Source organism: Chiloscyllium plagiosum, chromosome 41, assembly GCF_004010195.1.
Source record: "Chiloscyllium plagiosum isolate BGI_BamShark_2017 chromosome 41, ASM401019v2, whole genome shotgun sequence".
In the NCBI taxonomy this organism is placed as follows: domain Eukaryota; kingdom Metazoa; phylum Chordata; class Chondrichthyes; order Orectolobiformes; family Hemiscylliidae; genus Chiloscyllium; species Chiloscyllium plagiosum.
The window spans coordinates 16,336,229-16,359,284 of record NC_057750.1 but is presented as its reverse complement, the minus strand read 5'-3'; the positions used below and the strand labels follow the sequence as shown (position 1 = coordinate 16,359,284).

Genomic DNA, 23,056 nt, shown 5'->3' with positions numbered 1-23,056 from the left:
TTATAATACTGCCCTACATTCCTAGAACACAGATTAGACCCTATTAGAATGTGATGAATACAATTCTGCTGCCCTGCCTTACCTCAGACATCTGGCTTTGAGCCACAGTCATTTCTGACTATATTCAATACCAGAATAGATTATTCTGATGAAGACTCAAAATGTTAATTTTGCTTTGTTCTCACAAATGCTGCCCGATTTGCTGAGTTTTGCCAGCAATTTGTTCTTATTTTAGATTTCCAGCATTTGTAGTTCTTGATTTCATTAGTTATTTTTTCTGAGTTAGCTATGGACATCAAGAGTTATGAACCATGGCATTTAAAAGATTCAAAGAACAAGCTCAGATGGCTTAAAGGCCTACTCCTGCTTCAATGTGGATAATGACCAAAAGACATCAATACTGACCAATGGACGTAGAAACTTAACCCAGGAAAGGATGGAGGTGTGCTGATCTTCCTTTTTCTGATGGGAAGAATCACAAGTAATCTCAAATCGTTAAAACTACTGCACTGAACTGTTTTATTGCACAACATTGCAGGCAGTTTAACATATTTGCTAAAAACTTCAGCAATGCAATTTAGGACACAAGGACAAAGCAGTTGTCACGCTGCTGACACACTGCAGTCCTGCTCCAATTTTACAAGGAAATAGCCAGACTTACAATTGCTAGATTTCCAAACCAGGAAAAGGCTGGAGACAGAGGAACAAACACTAAAATGTAATGCAATGGCAGGTGAAGATTTTATAAGAAGGGTAATTTGATTTCACATAATGGATACCTGGAAATGATTACAAGACACAGTTGTGTTAAGTTTCAGCAAGGAACTTGCTTTTAAATAGCACCTTTCTCAATCTCAGGACAGCCCAGCATGGAACAAGTGAACAATCAGAAATTTTGGTCAGGACCCATTCATCAGTTTTACACAATGGGGGTATCTTGAGTTTTTTAAAATTTGCACATGGAAATAGCTGCCTCAGCTACATGTTGCTTGAAGAGCTGAACATGATTCCACAATTCTGACTCTAAAGTGAGAGTGTCACCAACAAAGCTAAAGTGACAGAAGTTCCAGAAATATCAGTAGAGCCTAATAATGTTACAGGCATAAGCCCTTCTTCAGGAATGAGGAGGGTGTGCCAAGCAGGCTAAGATAAAAGGTAGGGAGGAGGGACTTGGGGGAGGGGCATTGGGAATGCGATAGGTGGAAGGAGGTGAAGGTGAGGGTGATAGGCCGGAGAGGGCGGGAAGAAGATTGCAGGTCTTCATCCAGGGATGAATGCAGATTTCTCCAGCTTCCTCATTTCCCCTCCCCCCACCTTTTCTCAGTCCCAACCCTCTGACTCAGCACCGCCTTCTTGACCTGCAACCTTCTTCCCGTCCTCTCCGGCCTATCACCCTCACCTTAACCTCCTTCCACCTATCGCATTCCCAACGCCCCTCCCCCAAGTCCCTCCTCCCTACCTTTTATCTTAGCCTGCTTGGCACACCCTCCTCATTCCTGAAGAAGGGTTTATGCCCGAAACGTCGATTCTCCTGCTCCTTTGATGCTGCCTGACCTGCTGCGCTTTTCCAGCAACACATTTTTCAGCTCTGATCTCCAGCATCTGCAGTCCTCACTTTCTCCTAATAATGTTACCTACACTCCAGAAACGTTTGCCCATAATTACATCGGCACCAAAACCCCTATGAAAGAGTGCAGTAGCAACAGTATAATTCATCCTCACCCAATGTTTTTACAGACACTATCTGCATCAGGGGTTAAAGATATTAATCTGGAGTAACATCTCCATCTGGTTTCCCTCTCAACAGTACTGTATCACAGCACCAACTGCATTCATTGTCTTTGACAGAGTGGAAATTGAATCTGGCATCTCAATCCAACTCTTGAGTGCTGACAAATTTATAAGAAATGGAAGAAATCATGTTACAGCATTGAAACCCCCAAAAGTTATACTGTTCCTCAGAAACACAAATAACTTCATATTTGAAAACTGGCTTAATTTCACACTTGGTTTGTCTTCCTAAAAACAGTTCACATCATAAACCAAATGCCTGAGTGGTACAGGATAGCAAGATCACCAGATTAGAAAGGTGGCATAAATGACACAGACAAAACAAGCATTGAAATAAAGCCCACTTGCCTGATTCTTTTAGTTTCACCTTCCAGTGGGAGACTCATATGCTTGCCTTTATCCCACCACTCCCAACTAAGAATTGATTTAACTCATTGCAGCCACAATAGACATTGGGGTGATAACCTGCTTCAGAATCTTTTGGCTACTGAAGAAAGCCAATCTGATCACTATCCTGCGAGAACCACAGGATGAGGACATGATCATGCTTCAGTCCAAGTCAAACAAATAGTTAAAATGATTGAAGCAAAGCATGCCTTCCACGACCAAATGGCCAATAAAAATCTCGGACAACCCAGCCCTATTATTGGGTCTGGCTTGACTGACATGGCTTTGTGTATTTGGAGAAGGATGCTCCTGAATACTCTGGTCTCACTGGTGATAAAGTCTAAATCAGAATTCCAAGACTTATTGGTAGCAATAACTTCAGATGTGTCCCTAAAAGTTTTTAAAAGAGATTCAATTTTCTAAGGTGCCTCCAAAATTACACACTTTGAAGGGAAAACTCTCTGACACTCCTACTCTAGGCTCCTGTGACAACTATTTTTTTTTGTATCTCTATATTAAAATTATAGCAAGAAATATTCCAAACTGGTTTGATTTGGTATTTGCGTACCACACAACTGACAGTACTAAGCAACATAAGCCAGTAATCCTGGAAGAGAAGGGAAAAAAATTCCCCCATTACATAACATAATTAGTGCTGTGACAGAATGATTAGCAGCCCAACGTGAATGGTTCAGAGATATACAGACTTGGAAAGTCCTGACCTTAATCCCTACTGGGCTATGGACCTCAGGCACAGCAGTACTACAATTCAACTGTATAGTCAAGCGTATTAAAAAAAAAACAATTTAGCAAAGTAAACTGGACTTGAATACGCTTTAGTGAACACCTAAAGGACTATAGGAAGGAACATGATCGACAAGAGTCTCTGAGCCTGCCAACACTTACTGTCTAATTGACAGATGAGGACTGACTAATCATACAAAGTAGTGGACCTCGACTGGAGCGGTGAGATTCTACAGCAGAGATGTTCAAGAGAAAAAAAATGGCCAGGAATTGGTATGGTACATTTTAGATGACCCAATGATACATCTTCTGACTGCTCCTTATTAAAAGGCTGGGGGACTAATCTTTGAACATATGAAACTTGCTACCAAACACAATGGCAGAGGAAAATTGCCAAGTTGCATCGAAATGGAAGATGAAGTAGTACAGAAGGTAGAAAGAAATTCAAGTACTAGGGTGAGATGAACACAGATAGGAAGAGGCTTGTGTGGAGTATTAAAATGAGAAGTAGTGGTACAGCATTGTTGGCATTATTCTAATTTACACTTTGTCAGATCCCAATTATGTGGTTACAATTTCAACTGTCAGAGGGAGTGACGAGTGAAAGTGGTGCATGACCCCAGACATCCTGGTAATTAATGGATAGTTTAAAAGACCCACTGGTTACAATGACATTTACAGACCAGTTCAAAAGCTTTAGGAACCACATACAATCTCTGTAATTGTGCAAAGGAATTTCAATTGTAATGGATTTTATTTCTCTCCTCTCTTACCTATTAGAAGCTTTTCTTTCCCTCTGAGTAATATGAATTTTACTTTCCCTTCAAAACAAAAATAATTCAACCTTGGTTACAACTTCAGTTAGGTTCAAGCAGAAATTTAATAAAACATCACACATTATAAAGATCAGGAGTTCAGGCTTTTGGGCTAGCTCCACTATTTAATTAGACCACCGATCTGTATTTACCTGTGAATCCATATCCTCAGGGCTCAACAAAACCCAACTCCTTTCTGACTCTAAGAACCCACAGCCTTGTGAGAAAACTGGGTTCCAGAACTGGGTTCTGTTAACATGTGTTTGTGGGTATGTATAAACAATATTTCCACTTATGAATCATGTGGCTGCAATTTTAAAATTATGCCCCCTCTCTTCTGAATATATCCACCAGAGGAAATAGCTTCCCTGCATGTAATCTTTAAAATATTTTTAAAGAAACACAAGAAATTCTTCAATTAAGCTCACCCTTTCCTCCTGACCACTCCAAAACACTTGTTTAAATCTTCCAACAAGCCTCTTTGACCAGTGTACATATGGATTGTGCTTTCAGAATCTTAAAGAGGCCACCTGTCTGATCTCTTCATTGGGGATTAGGGGTATACAATATTTGCAATTCTGAAAAGGGAGTAAGAAAGGAATTAAATGTTAAGTAGGGTTGCATGATTTGCGAGAAATCCAAGAAATTTAAAAAAAACTTTTAAATTTATACCTTTGAAAATTAATTGATAACTTTCAAATTGCTCATGCAACACATATGGGCCCATTGTTAAGTAAAATAAAAGCATAGCCCACTCATGCTCTAACAATTTTAACACAGCAAACTTGGGACTGTCCAAAATAAACTATAATTAAGAACAGCGAACAGATTCCAAAGATACGTCATTGCTGGTTTTAACTGTTATGACATTTATGTAGAATTTTATATAGCTTGCTGCTTGTCTTCATAATTTTATTAAACTCCTCGCTGACCTACATCGTTTCTTATGCACATCATTTACAGAATGTTAAAGGCATGAAATTGTATTGATTGTAAAAGGAAAGATACACTATATTCTGGTAGGCACCATTTTACAGGCACTGTCTAAAAATCTGTGTGCAGTTTTAATAGTTGGTACATTTAATAGCACTATTCACAATGATAAGACAATTGGACTCTCCCCACCCCAAGTGTAATCACAGTTTAATTGCAGGCTTGTAAAGACTGCAGTTTAAAAAATAATCTATTCTTCCAATTAACTAACACACAAACTAATATCAGTGGATCAAATACGACTTTGCCTTAGTATTCAAATCAAGCCAGTACATTTAAAATGGCTGCCAATATCAGGACTTGTGATGGGATATAATGATCAATATTCCACCTCTGCGTGGTCACACATGTCTAACCCTATCAGCCAAAGGGCTAGCACAGTATGAAAATTAACCAGAATCTCTCTGGTAACAGTTTTCACCATATGCAGAACCTTATGGTGAATACAGCCATGCCTACTCCAGCTTGGAGCAATAGGTAGGTCTGACTTTTCTAGGTAATACAGTAGGAGGGTAGGACTGGAGGTAAGGTGTGTGTTACTGTGGTTTGGACCGTTGCCATAGTTTGCTTGTCAAAGATCCCAAGGAGAGGCCAGAAGATTTCTGCTGCGATCGATCAGTTATTCTCTGCTGTTCTTCCTGGTATTGTGGAACAGAAACAAAAAAAAAGGAGAGGTTAGACCAGTCTGTGGCTTGGCTAATTCCATCCAGTGTTTCAGACAGATTCTTATTAGGGGAAACAGGCTGAGAAATACCAATAACTCTTATTTACAAGGTACGATTTGCAGAGAACACGTCATTATCCACGAGGGGTTGGGACGTGGACTTCCCACTGACAGCAGAGTGTGGATGCCATTTCAATGTAACTCTCCTATCTACAGCGAAGGACCTTGTGATCAGACCGTGCAAGTTGAAGAGTGGTTGGGGGGGAGAAGAGAAGAAAAGATGAGGCCTGGACAGACATCGTAAGTATGCCGATAGCAAATTAGTGGAAAACAAGAATTAAGTGTAAATTATCCCTAGGCACTTCATAGGAGCATGCAAGGACATGTCAGGACACTTGACCAAAATCTTGGTTAGAAAGGTATGTTTGTCTATTGACTATTTTAGAGGAGGGAAAAAGAGAGATAGTGATAGAGACACAGAGCTTTAGTGAAGGAATTCCAGAGATTAGAGATATGGCAGCTGAAGGCACAGCCACCAACAATGGAACAATTAAAATTGGCCAGAATTGGAGACATGGATATACAAAAGAACCATGAGGTAGGAGATTACAGATATGTGGCGGGGGTAAGCAATGGAGGTATTCAAAAAGCAAGTTCAAGAATATTTATTTAGTAGAGGCCATGCTTGACTTGGAGCCCATGCGGAAGGGTGAACGGGATCAGATTCAAGTGAGGCCACATGCAGAGTTGTGCATGTGAGGAGTTTATGTAGAACATGAAAGTGCAGCATGTAAGCATTTCAGTAATCAAGTCTGAGGGGAACAAAGCCATAGGTAAATGTTCCAGCATCAGATGGGGTGAGGATTTGGACAATGTTTATGGATAACTCTGAAACAATCCCCAAAGAACTTGCACTGGTCTTATACCTTTCATGGAGTAGTCAGGGAAATTCAATCCTTATTCTAACATAAAAGGAACAAAAAATGTCTGCTACATTTCCTAAGGGTTCCAAAAAAGACAATTGCTAGATTTCTTTTTAAAAAATGTGATGTTGGTTCACAGATACGTATTGCCCAAGACAGGGCGAAGTCACTTGCTCTTCTTTCAATATTAAGACAGCATTCTTTTACGTCCATCAGAAACAGCAGACAATACATTACATTAACATCTCATCCAAAGATGGCACGCTCTGACACTGAAGCACTTGCACACTGGAATACCAGCCTGGATTTTGTGCTCAGCATTGAAGTTGCACATCCTTCTAACTTAAAGGTTCAGAGTTCTATGCACTGTATCATGACTGAAATGAAGGGAGAATTTACATATTAAAAAGAAAGAGAGTTGCCAATCAAACAAATACTGGAACTGGTCACATGGAAATTTTGTAATTAAATTAATAGTTTTTTGACAACAGAACTGGAGGACAGTTTAAAAATAAGAGTTTTCCTATTTAAGATGGCAATGAGAGAATTATTTTTCTCAGAGGGTTGAGAGTCTAATGAACTGTGCTCACCTAACAATTGTAAGACAGAGTTCGATTAAATTTTGGCTAACAAAGGAAGCCCAAAGATATTGGGAGTAGGCAGGAAAGTGAAGTTCAGGTCACAACCAGAACAGTCATGATTTTATTGAAAGACAGAGCATGTCCTAGGAACTGAACAGTTTGCTTCTCTTCCTAATTCATATGTTCATATACATACAAGGTGCACAAGCAATATATTTTTTGCAATAAATATCATACAGTTAAAATGGTAGAAGTTAATTTAAGAAATGTCATTTATTTTTGCACCGTACAAATTTAAAAGATTACACATGAGCAAACAATTTCCAAACTACTTTAAAATGACTACATTAGGATATTATTTCAAATAAAGGTAGTGTCAGAAATGAGGTTATAAAATGATGCATGTGAAGTTATTTAAGTACCTTGGCTAATTATCACTAACAAGTTAAATCTCAGACAAAATTCTACATGTATGCTCTTCATGTAGGATTAAGTAATAATTTGATATTTCGTAGCATTTTGGAAACAGTTTCCCGTTTGTACATGTAACTGTCTACATTTACTTGGCACAAAAAACACAAATTTCTTGAATAAACACCTACCGCCATAAAAACAAGCTCAACTACTCAATACAGACTTTACTGTCTATTGAAATATGCATTACGGGGCAAACCTTTCAAAACTACTGTCTGGTTTAAACTTTGCCTGTTGGTTTAGGACAAGAATCTAAACAGAAGTAACCAGGCAATGGATTCAGAGTCAATTAAAATAAATAACTCCATGACTTTTCCAGTGACAGTCCAGACAAATAGATAAGGAAGTACCAGGGTCGATCCCGAATCTAATTTAAAATAGCAGATCTCAAATGAGTGCCAGTAGGGATGAAATAACTAGTTCCGCTGTTCTGAGGTCAGGAAGGGATTCTAGGTTACAGCTCCTGATCATTATCCAGCAAACTCTGCTTGCCATAGACAAGAATAAAGAGGATCATGCTTGACTGAGACATCTCCATGATCCACCAGCTGACATAAGACATGCAACCCTCAACATGAATGATGATCCTCTTGACTAGAATGTTCTTCTCTGTTAGCATCTACTCAGAAATAAGAAAGTCTGTCCAAATTGGTGCTGCAGTATAGGGGTTAACTGTAATGTGTTAATGAGACAGTATACATCATTGCAAGAAGTGATGAAATGTCACAGGTCCTGACTCTAACAGACCTGATGCCAGAGTGAAACTAATGGACTACAGTTCTTAAATAAAACTTGAGGTTTTCTTAAATCAGCAGATTGCAAAAACATTTCACAGCATGGGATCAAGACTATTTGGGTATCAACAGGCACAGTGTGGAATTCTAGGGTAGTGAGCACTGTAACAATAGAGGCACCGGAAAAAATAGACCAGGCAATCTCTTAGTGAGAGGAGTATCTCTTAGTGACTTGCTGCTACTCTCACTGAACGATTACCGGTTTCCGTCATCGGACTTACTGTGAACAGTGATGGCTCTCTAAACTCCAAAATGGAAAGAGACCAGAAATGGACTCCCAAACAAGTGACTTGGATACAAATGATTTATAAATAATGTCACCATAGCCCCATAAGACTGCTTTCTTAGTGGAAAGAGACAACTTACTAATCATGGCAGGCTAAGTACCAAGTCACCAGATAGAAAAACACTGACAAAATAGCACTGTGATAAATCTACATCTCAACAGAGATGAACTCTCACCTGTGCTAACAGTTCTTGTCTCTTCTTAAATGCTTCAATTGGATCATCTTCGAGAGCATAGTTCTCCAGGACAGTTCTGATATCTTCAACTCCATTCATTGCAATTGCTGCAATGCAATACAAGAGAAAGTGAAGTAGGGCTAGTGCATTCTTCATACGACCACTCAAATAAACAAAAGATCACAGTAACCGGAGAATAAAAGGTTGAAATCCAACACAGAGCTAGAATGTTTCACTGCAGCACCGATAGAAAAATATAGGTCCAAAGAGGTTGTCTGAATAGTTCAGTGTGTAAGTATGCAGGGTTTTGGATGTTAGTTCAAAAAGGGACTTTGGTAAACTGAGACCTATGTTCCGAGTCTGAGCTGGGACGGTAATAGGTCAAGTACAATGGGTCTCAGTTTGAGGAGGAAAAAATCAATTGCTTCCAATCTAATGATCCTTCCTGTATGAACTTCAGATGAGGTTAGATCAAACTAGGCTGTGATATAGTCATATAGTCATTGAGATATACAGCATGGAAACAGACCAGTTGGCCCAACTAGTCCATGCCGACCAGGTATCCCAACCTAATATAGTCTCACTTGCTAGCACCCGGCCCATAAAGACTTTGTCTATTTATCTGATTCATGCCCCTCATGATTTTAAAAGTCTCTATAAGGTCACCCCTCACCCTCCGATGCTCCAGGCAAAACAGTCTCCAAGCTCATTCTCCTAGGTCTCCAAGTTTCCAAGGTCATGCATGGTTCCAAGTGTATGCATGAAGAATGCCTACACGGTCAAGGTGTGAAAGACTCAATGGCTCCATATTTGAGCGAGTTCATTGTATTCAGAAGGTGAGGGGCTTGTCGTATGGAGAGAGATTGAACAGTTTAGGCTTACACTCTCTGGAATTTAGAAGAATGAGGGGAGATCAAATTGAGGTATTCAAGATGATAAAGGTGCAGATAAAATAAACACGAAACGGATGCTTCCTCTTGTGGGGCATTCTCGGACTAGGAATCATAGTCTTAGGAGAAGGGGTAGCAAATTTAAAAGAGTTGATGAGAAACTACTTCTCCCAAAGGGTTGTAAATCTGTGGAAGTTGCTACCCTAAATTTACTCACTGTCCCAGCTTTAAGGAGGAGTTAGACAGATTTTTAATTGGTAATGGGGAGGAGACAAGAAAATGGGGGTCAGGAGCATATCAACTATGACCAAATGGGGGAGCAGACTCGATGAACCGAATAGGCGAAAGTTATTCCTGATGAAGGGCTTATGTCCGAAACGTCGATTATCCTGCTCCTCGGATGCTGCCTGACCTGCTGCACTTTTCCAGCACCACATTCTCTAGCTTCGATGAGCCGAATAACCTAATTCTTCCCCTATGTCTTATGAACTTATGAAGAGGAATTATTGTTGGCTGGGGTGAGTGTAAAAGTGGCTTTTGGTTTGCTCTCTGGCCTGGTGCGGAGTTAGCTGATTAAACACTTGGAGGAAGTAAAGTGATCCCTTGCAAGAGATAGATACTGGGGCAGCTTCTCCACAGAACACCAGCAAAGTCAAGCCACTTTCAAACCTGCATTTGTCAAAATAAAAATGTGGAATTACCTAGCTGGAACGTGTCCAGCTGTCAAGGGAGCAGGGCAGAGAAATGAAAGAATAAAACTTGCATCTGTAAAGTGCAAAGTGCCTTTGTTCTGAATATATCCTGCTGCAATCAATAGTTACTTCTGAACTGTAGCCACTGTTGTTGAGTAGGCAAACAACGCAGCTAACAAACAGCAAAAGAGATCAATGACTTGATAACATTTCTCTTTTCAAAATATAGCGAAATCTCTATTACAGACACCTTCAGTACTGGCACGAGATTCTCTTTTATTTGGGTGCCCCTATTTTCAAAATGATTATTGTAAACACTGCAATAACAAACAAATAATCGTGAATAAAGTGCCAAGGTTATAATCAGTTAAAATACCTTGCAAGAATGCTTAGACACCCTGTTGCACTCGCGACAGAACATATCTTACATAACAGCCTTGCAATCTGAACTCATGTTTCATTGTAAAGTGCTTTCACTTCGGGCAAAGTGGACTTTCAGTAATGGTCTAAGTTTCTCAGTTCTGTTTTGGCAAGTCTTGGAATGGATCCAGACAAATTAGGTGACAAAACATACATATCACTTGAGTATTGGGATCAAAGTGCAGATATTTTGGTTCAGCAGTGATGCTGTAGGATGGCAGATTTATGGGCTTGTCCACTCTAAGGCAACAGAAAATTAGGTGTGAGACAAAATCTCCTCTGACTTTCCCCAGAGACAAAGCTCCTCAAAATGAGAGGATTTAATATTGGAGGGAACGATGATTGCAGCAGGGTCGGGTAAGACAGGAATGAATGAATTAGCATGCTACTGGGCAGGAAATGACAGCCCTTGCTTGTTACCTGCATCCACTTTACTCAAGAGGCTGGTGAACTCAGTTCAAAAGGAAGCAATGGACTTTTGAAAGAAACAACAGAACAGACTTCAAGGTCAAAGGAGTTTGTTACCTAGCGTCCAGACAGAGAGAAATCCCTTGATCCTGAACATAGAGGCATACGAGCATTTAATCTCACAGATAAGACAACTTCTCTGTTCAAAAAAATTTTGGGTAAAGACATCTTCATTCAACAGAAACTGTGAATGAGTGAGGCCTCTTTCGGTCATGGTTGGCCATGGGTTGCATCCTTGTTGTTCTAGCTTTCTGTTTCCCTGAGGTAAAGTCACTTATGACTGAAGAAACTAATACTGGAGTGACAGTCCTGGTCGCAGAAGTCACATCTGTATGTGGTCATTGATCTGCTAGAACTCCTTCCTTCGTGCTCACTTGTCTGCTGCAGCACTCATCAGCTTAATTTCCTCTGTTTTGAGGTGTTGGCTCAGGGTGCTTCTCCATCGTGTGCGGTCAGCTGGAAGCCTTTCCCAGGACTCTGTAATGATATCAAGTGCCTTCATGTCCCTCATGCAGACGCCCGTGTAGTGCAGCTGGGGACGCCTCAAGACTCTAATATGGACAAATCCCAAACTGACGGTGAAGGCAAAAATGTCAGGTTACAATGCCTGTGTCATAAGCACACTGTTGAACAGCACTGAAGTGTGGACTACATATGCCAGACAGGAGACAAGACTGAACACCTTCCACTTGAGGAATATCCATTGTATCCTGGACATATCCTGGCAAGAGCTGAGGCTGCTTTCCCAATCCTCTTGTGGATCTCTGTGTCCAAGGAGAGGTTGTCAGTTGTCACTTCTCCTGCAGTTGGTGAAGAGAGAAGATCATATCTACTGCTGATCTTTTAGCTCGGAAGCCGCACGGTGATTCTGGGTATGCACATTCTGCCAGTTTCTACACGCAAGTCAAGATGACCCGAGCAAAGACTTTGGTGACAGTGTTGAGGAGAAGATGCCTCTGTAGTTGCTGTAGTCACTTCTCTCATCCTTGTTCTTGTAGAGGGCAATGATTTTGGCATCCCTCATGGCCTGCGGTACAGCTCCTTCTTGCCAGCACTGACAAGAACATAGTGCCATATGAGTATTTAATTTCACAGATAAGGCAATTCTCTGTTAAGACAGATTTGGGGTAAAGAGGTCTTCATTCAACAGAAACTATTTTCATCAAAAACCTGTTTCTGCCTTGCCCTCATCTAGGTGTCATGTGTTTTAAGTTGCAAAAGGACTCAGTGCATGCAAGACTGTGTTGTTCACCATAATTTGCCACTGTCCATGATTTCAAAATACCACAAAATATGCATATTTTATCATGCAGGTTACTGGGATCACTATTGTGTCTACTATCGTGGCAATCTGTTCCACAGACACCAGGTACCAATTTAATCTAACTGAAAGGAGATTCCCCCATCAATAATGCACATTTCCTGCATGAAATTTTAAAGAAATGAATCACTTATCCAATGCCAATCAAAACTGTAATCTACTAAAGACTTAAAAGAAAATCCTTTTAAAACAGCATCTTGATGTGTAAAGTATTTCAGTTAAATAATCATCCTGCATTCATGTGCCAGACATTAAATGTCAGAGGCATACAGAATTGAACAGGCCTTTCGGTCTACTATGTCTATGGTGACTAAGAAATTACACTAATCCCATCTTCCTACTATGCTCTGGCATTTTAAGTACTTATCTAGATGCTTCTTAAATGTTGTGAGAGTACCTGCCTCCAGCATCCTTTTTCTTTTCGCACTGAACTTGCATTGGTAACTAGGGTTCCACAACTTCAGGACTGCCAGCGAGAGAGCTCGGAGTGAGATGAGGAGAAACATCCTTACTCGGAGAGATGTTAGGATTTGGAATACGCTGCCTGGGAGAGTGGTGGAAACTGATTTGCTAAGAGGTTTCAAAAGAGAGCTGGATATATATTTGAAAGTGATGAATTTAGAGGGCTACAAAGATAGAGTTGGAGAGTGGAATGAGTTGGGTATTCTCTCAGGGGCTGGTACAGACATGATGGGTCAAGTAGCCTCCTTCTGTACCGTACGTCTATATAATTTTAAACCCGTTGGTCTGAGATACAGCTACCATGAGGACAAGATTCTCACAATCCACTCTCGCTCTGATAATTTTGTATATCTCAATCATATCAGTCCTCACTTCAAGAAAAACAAACCCAAGCCTATCCCAAAAATGGAGTCTTTTCATCCCAGGCAACATCCTGGTGAATCTCCTCTGCACCCATTCCAATGCAATTATGTCCTTCTGGTAGTGTGGCAACCAGAACTGAATTCAGTATTCCATCTATGGCCTAACCAATGTTTTATAAAGTTATAACAAGACTTCCTTGCTTCTATATGCTATGCCTTGGCTAATGAACACAAGCATCCTATGTCCCTTCTTCACCAGTGTCTACTTGTGCTGACAACTTTAGGGATCTATGAACTTTTACAAGAGCCCTTTGTTCCTCAGAACTCACTAGGGGCCTACCATTTATTGTGTATATCCTTCACCTATTAGGCCTCCCAAAATGCATCACTCACCAGATTAAATTCCATCTGCCATTGGTCTGCCCAATTTACCAGCTGATCAATATCACTCTGTAGCCCAAGACCATCCTCCTATCAACAACACAGCCAATTTTCACGTCATCTGCTAACTTATTAATTATAGCTTCTACATTCACATCCAAGTCATTAACATACACATCAAACTGCAAAGATCCAAGCGCGGATCTCTATGGTACAATGCTGGTCACAAACTTCCAATCACAAAAGCATGGTTTCCTTTATCAATAATGGAATGCTCCCACCTCCCTCAATCCATTCCTATTGCACCGAAAACTTTTATACGCTGGAATGTTGAGGTGGCAGTCCTGTCCTTTCTTCAACCATCATGTGGTGCTTGTTACAATATCACATTCCCATTTGCTGATTAACAGACTAAATTCATCCACTTTACCAGTCAAGCTCCTTGCATTAAAATAGATACAATTTAGCTTTCTGCACCTCCCATGTCTTCTCTGCACATTGGACTGTGCTAACAGTCCTTCTATATCTGATTGGGCCTTGCTCCTGACTTTACATCTACTGTGCCCCATTCCTTGCCAAATTTGATTAAAACCTCCCCAATGGCACGAGCAAGCCTCCGAACAAGGATATTGAATATCAGATGCAACCTGTCCAGCTCTTTTAGATCCCACTGACCCCAAATGATGTCTCAATGGTTCAAAAAATCTAAAACCCTCCCTCTTACACCACCTCTTCAGAAACATGTGCATCCAATTTTACTATTCCTATACTCGGGAGCATGTGGCACTGGAAGAAATCCAGAGATTAGTAGCCTTCCTCTTTAATCTACTACTCTCTAAAATTCCTCTTGCATGACTCCACTTTTTTTAGACCTATGTCATTGCTATTGACATGCAACATGACTGCTGGCTGTCCCCTGTCAGAATGCCCTGCAGCTGATCTGAGACATCCCTGACCCTGTCACCAGGGTCATTCCATTCAAGAGTCTCATTTGCTGCCACAGAACCCTGTCAGTTCTCTTTACAATACAGTCTCCTATCATTCAAACTCTCCCAGTCTTTTTCTTCCCCTGCACTTCTAGCTTGTATAATAACAGTATGTGCACCTCAAATGCTATTCATTGACTGGAAAGTACTTTGAATAGTCTGAGTTCGTGAAAGGTGCTGCACATACCCACTTCTTCCTTTATTGAAGGGAGCTATTAGCACGGTTTTAAGTTGAATACCCTTCGCCAAAGTATATAATTTATAAACTAATAGCTCCAAATTCTGAATTCTAAAACAACATGAAACATATTTAGCTTCTGAGAGCTGCATCAAGATCAGGCATGTTCAACAGTCTGAAGCACACTCCCCAAGTCACATTGATGAGGCCACTGAGACAGAGTATGGAACTTGAGATTACTTGAGATTACTCTCCCAATAATTAAATAAAATTACGGTGACATTTCCAACTCTACAAGAATGACGACTTTAGGAAAATGTTTCAGTGGGAATTCATTCCACCTGATGCAGTAAGCCACATTGTGGGGAAGTTCGAGGTTCATGCACTTCTTCCCAGAGCTCAGCCCATTATGCTTTTAAGTTTATCACCAAGAGGTATGCACAGCAGCTCATACTAGCTCCCCACAAAAAAGTAATTTATTTCAATCTTTGCTGTCACATATTTGAACAGAGACACTCAATCATGAACTCCTTTCTTTCCCACTCTTACTTGGTTGAGGTGGGGGAAATGCTCCCAGGTTAGGGAAGACACTTTAGCCAGGTGACCTCTTTTGCTTCAGTGACTCACTGTGGAGAATGCCTACATATTACATATTCCAGCAAGTGACTTGGCTTTAAATTCTCAAACCCTCCCAATCTTCATGAGGTTTGGTTTCTATTCAGTTTCTCAATCCCATTAAAGTCATGGAACTTTCAAGCAAGTGAAAATACATCCCTCTACTTCTCAAGTGCATTACTTTAACCCCTCCTGTACCTTAAATGACTTTCTTTCAATGAATAATTTTTTTTTCCCATGTTACAGCAATTGTACTCTCTACCTATCATGAAATAGATACAAGCAGCGGAAGGGTGCTTGCACAGATACAGCAAACACAACTTCAAAAAATAGTTGTGAATTGTGGCTTTACCCATCAGCCTGGGGCCTGATGTCAGTAAAGACCCAATCATGTCAGTGAAATAGAAAGCACATTGCTGCTCATATTCTGAGTTGAAGAGGTCAGCCTGCTCACAGGCACCCTCTAGACAGTAGTTAAATACTGAAGCAGTACCTATTTAGTTAGAACACATCCTGTGAGAAGCATCTTACGAAAGACGACGTGTACTGGGCTTTTCACACACAATGGTCACCGGGTAATTGACATTACAGGGTTTCTTCTGATGTTACTCATCCCAGTGGAGAAACAGTCTGATAGAAAGCAGCAGAAAAGTCTCTAGCTTAGGTTCCTTGGTGTTAAATTTAATGCTAATGAGAATGGGACAAAATTTAGCTCAACACAATGCAATTTTAAACACACCGGATCCTCTTCAAACCTTCAGTGTCACAGCTTCCCTTTAGCCTTTGTGACCTTCTTACTCGAGTTCATTCAAAGGCACAACAAATATTTAACTCGTTCATAACTAAAGAAGCCATTTGGCATTGTTCCCACCGTGGACCTTGGTCCTAAAAAGATGCCAGATGGCATCACTGCAGCTGCTTGCAGCAATGTGATCTATTGCAAGTGGCATCACAATGGCAGTGCGTGGTGAATGAGTTAATCTACATCAATAGTGAAAAGAGGAGGAAAAAAATACATTAATAAAACACAAAGGCCAAATAACCAGATTGTCATAATTGACCCAAAGGTCCTGGGCACATATGCCTCCTTGCAGCTTTCCTATGATTCACTGTTAAGGTACCAGTTGCAGTATTTGTTATGCAAACTTGCAGAGGTTGTGTTTGTTCAACTACAGAAGGTTGAGGGGGGCAGAGGGGGAGGGAGAGAAGAGCAGTGTGGGAGAGGGATGGGGAGGAGACTTAAGTTCAGTCTTTAAAAAAATTACGCAACTATCAGCTAATTTGACTTGGTGTCATAACACTTTCGAGGGAAGCTCACTCTCAAAAATTCACAGAACAAAACACATTACCAACCAGCTGGCAGATGGGAGCTTACTTTTCAGGAATGCTGCAAGTTCATACAGGGTTCGGTCATCAGAATTTCCATCCCATTTCTTTAGTGCAATACCATTGAAGGGCTGGAGGCTGAAAGCTTCTTTTTTACAGTCCACAATAATAACTTTGGAAGGATCCCTGTTCAAACACGATACGTCCTACATAAAGAACAAGGAGGAAATTATGAAAATTCAACGCAATCCGGAGTCAAAGATTCAGCTAAGGCAGTGGTAAAACCAAGCAAATAAGTTTCACATTTGATTCTCAATCTTCGTGGTCAGAGAACCTTAGCATGTGCCTGTGAAGACAATGTCAGCCTGAGCTGAGATGCTCGGATGGATAATGTTAATTTGGGGCGAAGGAGGATCTGAATTACCGTTGGTAGCTGTGGAAAAGTACCATTGAACTAGTCATAAATAGAAACAGGGACAATGTTTGATTGATTCTGATCTTAGCAATTGGATGCTAACTTGACAGCAATATCCACCCCAGAAATTTGTGTGATGGGGAGGGGTATGGGGTAGGGAGACAGCAGTAGTGATGGTGATGTTGGGGGTAGACAGAGGGAGGGAGAATAGTCACTTTGGGTAGGGTCACGGCTCACAGGGGAGGTAAAGGATATCTAATGCTTGACAGAGTCAGGGAAAGAGACGACAGAATGAGAGAGAAATTAGTAATGAGAAATAGGAGAAAACTGGAAAGAACTGAAAAGAAAATCTAAAACAAAAGTTGGGTGAATATTATTAATAAAAATACATTAATATTAAATAGACTGTTGCTACCATCTGCACATATAGAATTCTCAGATTCTTCAATCTAGTTATTGAAAATCCATCTGTTCTCAAACAAAGTGGATCAGTCATTGTTTAACCAAAGAAATACTAATAAAGCTTTTATATGTCAGCATTTCACAGTGGAACATCCTAATTAATTGCAATTAAGTCTACAATCAGTCCATATAAACAGTGTATTAAAGAAGCAGTTTTATGTCTTGCAGGTTAGCATATTTCCATTCTGTAGGCAGATATAAAACCATGATCAAGTTCAATGAGGATGAAACTTCAAAGTGTGTGAAAATATCAGATTTCTACAGTAACATTTCATTTGTATAATAAGAAACAAACAGGTCTCTACAGCTGCTTTCATTTTGTGAAGGTCTCCAGGTTATCTGTTGATATATGACCCTGGATATGAGAAACGTGCAGATCTGATCTTAACATACTGCAGAAACAAAAGGCTTAATGTCAGGTCAGAGTAGGTGTTAGTTAATTTAAGCAAGCATGATTGTAGGCACAAAGGTATCACTGCATTCGATCGACATGTTCAACTCTGTTTAACGCTGCAACCAGTTTCTATTCACTGATCCTGCCTTGGTCAAGCCAACCAATTCCACTTGACTGTAACCATAGCACAATATCTGTCTTCCTCATTATTAACCTCTTTATAGTCATCATGAACACTAAATAGGCAAACCATTTGGTTCGTCTAGTTGCTCTGCTCTTCAATAAACTAGTGGCTATTTGCTAACCTTAAAAGCACTTTCCAGCCCAATTTTTCAAGTCCAAAATGTACTGGACTGAGCCTTAAAAATGGAGAGCTTGAAAGAGTCACAAGAAATCTCTCATTTCAATCTTAAAGAGATCATGCCACCTATTTTACACTCTCAGCATCTACCCTGTCAAGACCTCAATCTTAGATGAGATTGCCACTCATTCCTCTTAAATGCTTGAAGGTTTAGACCCATTCTACTCCATCTCTTTTCATAGGACAATCCCCTCATCCCAAAAATCAAACCAGTGAACCTGCATTGCACCTTGTCTAAGGGGAGCTTAAAAGAGGAGGAGAGGTCAAAACCAAACACAAGTGGTCAGCTGCAGGAAGACTGGTTTATTCCTGCACTCCAACCCTGCTGTAACAAAGAGCAACATTCCATTGGCTTTCCAAATTGCTTGCTGCACCCCTTGTGATTTGTGTTGAATTGCACTCAATCCATCTGAACATCAACTCATCATTAAAAAGATGATTTTCAATCTCAAAGTAAAGAATTGTACAGTTCTTCACATTACACTTAACAGGTCTTGAAGAAATTGTCTGGGGAGTACCACACATAGTCTTGGGAGTTTGAGCTGCTGGGTTTGGTTGGGGGTGGTTACTGCATGCTGTAACTTCCATAAAGCTCATGCTCATTCATTCTTCTTGGTTGCAAATTGAGGATTGAAAATTCATTAATCGCTTATAATGGCAACTCAACTTGACCTACACCCACAATTACTGACAACATCCAGAAGGATCACCAGGCCATTCACAGCCATTATCACGCAACAAGCCATTGAGTGATCAAGAACAATTGGCACGACCTTAACAGATGTTACAGGTGAGATTTACTGGAATGGTACCAAGGATGTAGAACCTCAGTTCTGTTGAAAAGCTGGGGCTGTATTCCTTGGAGCAGAGACACTCAAGATTGGATAGGTAAAGCCAAAATCATCAACAGTTTCAGGAAAAGAAGAGTTTGATAATCAGAGGATTCAGATTTAAGATGACTGGTAAGAGAACTACTGTACCTGAAAAAGTGATGGAAATAGATTCAATTGCAACTTTCAAACATTAATTAGATAAACTCATGAAGGGAGAAAGCTTTTACAAGACATTGTAAACAGTAGATGTGGCACTAATTTAAGTAGCCCTATTAAATAGTTGGCACAGTAATTACAGGCCAAATACGCTTCATCATTCTAAGATTACATAACTTCGGGTCAGAGTCACACTACAATACTGCTCCTGCAGCGTACCATGCTATATATTTGGTTTAATTTTCTCCCCATTGTGTCCAAAAGTAATGGCTTTTGATGTAAGACGGTTCATTTGGTACCTCATCCAACTGACTGTTCTTCTTACTGAACCAAAGCAATGAGCTTCAAGAGATGCTGTCAGGTTTATCACAGTGATGCTCAATGTAATTCTCACAATTGTATCTGCCGGGATTAGTGATTAGAAGTGTTTTCCTTCTCCATCTCAGGAGCTGGCTGAGCTGAGCTGAGCTGAAATAAGTCAGGACACAACAGGAAATGTATCCTACCATCCTAGGCTATGGAAGGATGTCCTGTTCCTGGCCCAGGATGGTCATGGAAAAGTGCATGCATGTGGACAGAAATGGATTAAGGACAGGTTAGACTGTTGACACTTAAGATGTAAGGGGTACTGTACCTTTAAGAGGGGTGAAGGACTTAGCAAGCACACAGAGTGCTGGAGAATTTACAATGTGACATTTGGTCCAGCAACTAGCAGTACTCGGGTTGCTACGAGACAAAAACAAATTCAAATTCGGCCAATCAGTTTAAATTATGCCCCAAAATACCAAATTCCAATCAAGTTTGCATTTAATATTTTGACAACATTAACATTTGGGGTATAAAACCGAAAAAAAATTGAACAGTCGGAAGAGAACTGCCAAACCACCAACATATGCAGACTGCCTGCAGAATAGTTCTCTTAAAAGGTACCTTTGTCTATCAATGACCTGTAAAACAGAAACCCTAAGAAAAGAAGACAGAGAAAGATACAAAAAGAGTAGACAGCTGGCTGGTTTTGAAATTTGAATTTTTGGTAAATCTTAATCTGGGGATTTATCGGACCAGTATTATAGAAGGGAAAGTAAAAGGGAGGTTAAAGAAAGGAGTTGTAAATAGTTGTTAGACTTAAAGAATAAAGTTCTTAAACTTTTGAACTTTAAATAGTGACTTTGGGGATAGTTCTTTGCATCTCGAATTTTAAAAATTACAGCACGGGGTGAATCTTTTCTATGTTGCTAGTTTAAATTAGTAAGGAAGGTTTGCCCCATGTCGTAACAACACTCAATGATTAACCTCACGCATGAAGCATGTCCACTCAGGTGAGGCCCAGAAGAAAAATTTAGTACCACCCAAGCATAAGTTGGTACCTCCATGGGTGGAATTTGGAATTGAGAACATAAAAGAAAATGAGTCGTACACAACATTGCAAGCTATCTGGCTTCCTTATAAATTGCTCCATAAAACCACCTTAAACAAAGAGTATGACTACTGTCCTCTTGTTAGAAATAAGTCTGCTTTTTTTAAAAACAGGATAGTAAAATTTGCTTTGTGGACTTCTAAAAGAACTAATTTCATAGAAATTATCTTCAATTAATTTCACCTCAGTTAAATTGTGTAAGCTTCCTACAAGTTCACAGCAACCTTTTCAGACACTACGAGTAATACAAGCTTGGAAGCTCCTGGGCTTGATGCCTGGTTAACGCGAAATAGCTGATCTCTCCGTACAAAGGAAGTATTAAAATTTACATCTGTATACCTGGAAATATCAGCCAACATGCATGCACTTAAATATAACTGACTGTCCCCTTCTAAACATGGGGATAGTAGGACTGCAGATACTGGAGAGTCAGAGTGGAGCTGGAAAAAGCATAGCAGGTCAAGCAGCATCAGAGGAGGAGAATCAACATTTTAGGTCAGAACCTGAAATGTCGACTCTCTTTATCCTCTGATGCTTCTTGATCAGCTCCCTGCGAAACATGGACTGCATGACTAAATGCAACTGGCTAAGTTGGTAGGATCAATACAGTTGAATAATTTTCCAAGACTTATTATAAAGGCTTGCACAAGACCATTTTGAAGGCAACTAGTACCTACTGAATCATGTACCCGAATAAAAAGTCAAAGTTTTAAGATAAGGGAAGGGGAAAGCAGATCACTGCCCAGAAATAAAGTGGACCACAGCAATTTTCAATTATCTTCTGGAGTTCTTATCCTTCAATGTTCTTAATGAATGTGACAGCAGTAACCTCCAGAATCTCCCTCTCAGATACACTGCTTCCTGGCGTTTTGGCAGGGGTGCATGAAGGAGGATAGAAGAGAATGGTTTATCATAAGAGGAGTGTTTGAACAGGGGGAGTCCGAGAGATCATCTTATTGAAATATACAAAACCCCGAGGGGGCTTCACAGGGTTGATGCTACATGGATTTTTCTTCTTGTGGAGACACTAGGACTAGGAGACATAAAATGAATTTATATTTAAATTAAGACAGAGGAGAAATCTTTTCTGAGAGTCGTGAGTCTTTTGAAGTCTTTCTTCCCCCAAAAGTGGCAGAGAAAAATTCATTGAATACTTTTAGAGTACAGGTAAATAAATTCTTAAATATAAAGACAGTGAAAAGTATTTGGATAGGCAGGACTGTAAGTCATAATCAGATCACAGTGATAATTTACCATGATAGCTATCATGAGTGTTATAAAAATCCATCTGGTTCACTAATGTGCATGAGGGAAGGAAATCTGCTCTCCTGACCTGATCTGGCCTGCATGTGACTCTAGACCACTGCACTGCAGTTGATTCTTAACTGCCATTTAATATGGCTCAGCAATCCACTCAGTTCAAGGACAAATAATGCTGGCTATGTCAGGGACCATAACAGCACAAGTTGTAGGGACAGAAGTAGGCTATTTGGTTCATTGACTCTGGTCCTCCAATCATTGAGATCATATTTATAAAGAACAAAGAAAATTTACAGTCCAGGAACAGGCCTTTCGGCCGATCCAAATCTGCTGTCTAAACCTGTCTCCCAATTCCTAACTATCCGTATCCATCTGCTCCCCATATACTCATGCATCTGTCCAGACGCATCTTAAATGAATCTACCGTGCCTGCCTCTACCACCTCTGCTGACAATACGTTCCAGACACCCACCACCCTCTGTGTGAAGTACTTGCCGTGTGTATCCCCCTTAAACTTTTCACCTCTCACCTTGAAAGCATACCTCTCATTATTGAATCTCGTTATTTGATACTGTAATTCTCAACTCCACTTCCCTGACTTGTTGCTATACCCTTCAACTCCCCTACTGATTAAAAAATCTGTTTATCTCGGCCTTGAATACACTTGATAATCCATCCTCCACAGTAAAGATTTTCACAGATACACTATCCTCAGAAAAGAAACTCCTCCATTTCCCTCTTAAACAGACAACCCTTTTTCAGATAGTGCCCGCTGTCCTTGACTCTCTCACAAGGGAAAACAATTGCTTACATCTACACTGTCAAGCCTCTCATTCTTCTAAACTCCAATGAGCACAAGCTCACCATATTCAACCTCTCCTCCTACGAAAATCCTTTAATGCTCAGAATCAGCCTAATGAACCTCCCCTGGTCTGCCTCCAAACCAGTGTGTCTTTCCTTGGAGAAGGGGCTCAAAACTGTTCACTGTATTCCATGTGTGGTCTGACTAGTAACTTGTAAAACTTTACC

The 23,056-nt window shown here is 40.3% G+C and overlaps 1 protein-coding gene across 2 annotated transcripts in view; it reads right to left on the bottom strand.

Moving 5' to 3' along the window:
* Positions 1-1,882: 1,882 nt before the first annotated feature.
* Positions 1,883-23,056, bottom strand: part of timm50 (translocase of inner mitochondrial membrane 50 homolog (S. cerevisiae)) — a 165,535-nt gene continuing 144,361 nt past the window's right edge. For both annotated transcript variants that reach the window (XM_043681019.1, XM_043681020.1), the window contains 3 exons: positions 16,779-16,935; positions 8,629-8,735; positions 1,883-5,368 (listed from right to left, as the gene is read on the bottom strand). In XM_043681019.1, coding sequence (XP_043536954.1) covers positions 5,267-5,368; positions 8,629-8,735; positions 16,779-16,935 — 366 coding nt within the window. In that variant the 3' untranslated portion in view covers positions 1,883-5,266. The remainder of the gene's footprint in view (positions 5,369-8,628; positions 8,736-16,778; positions 16,936-23,056) is intronic.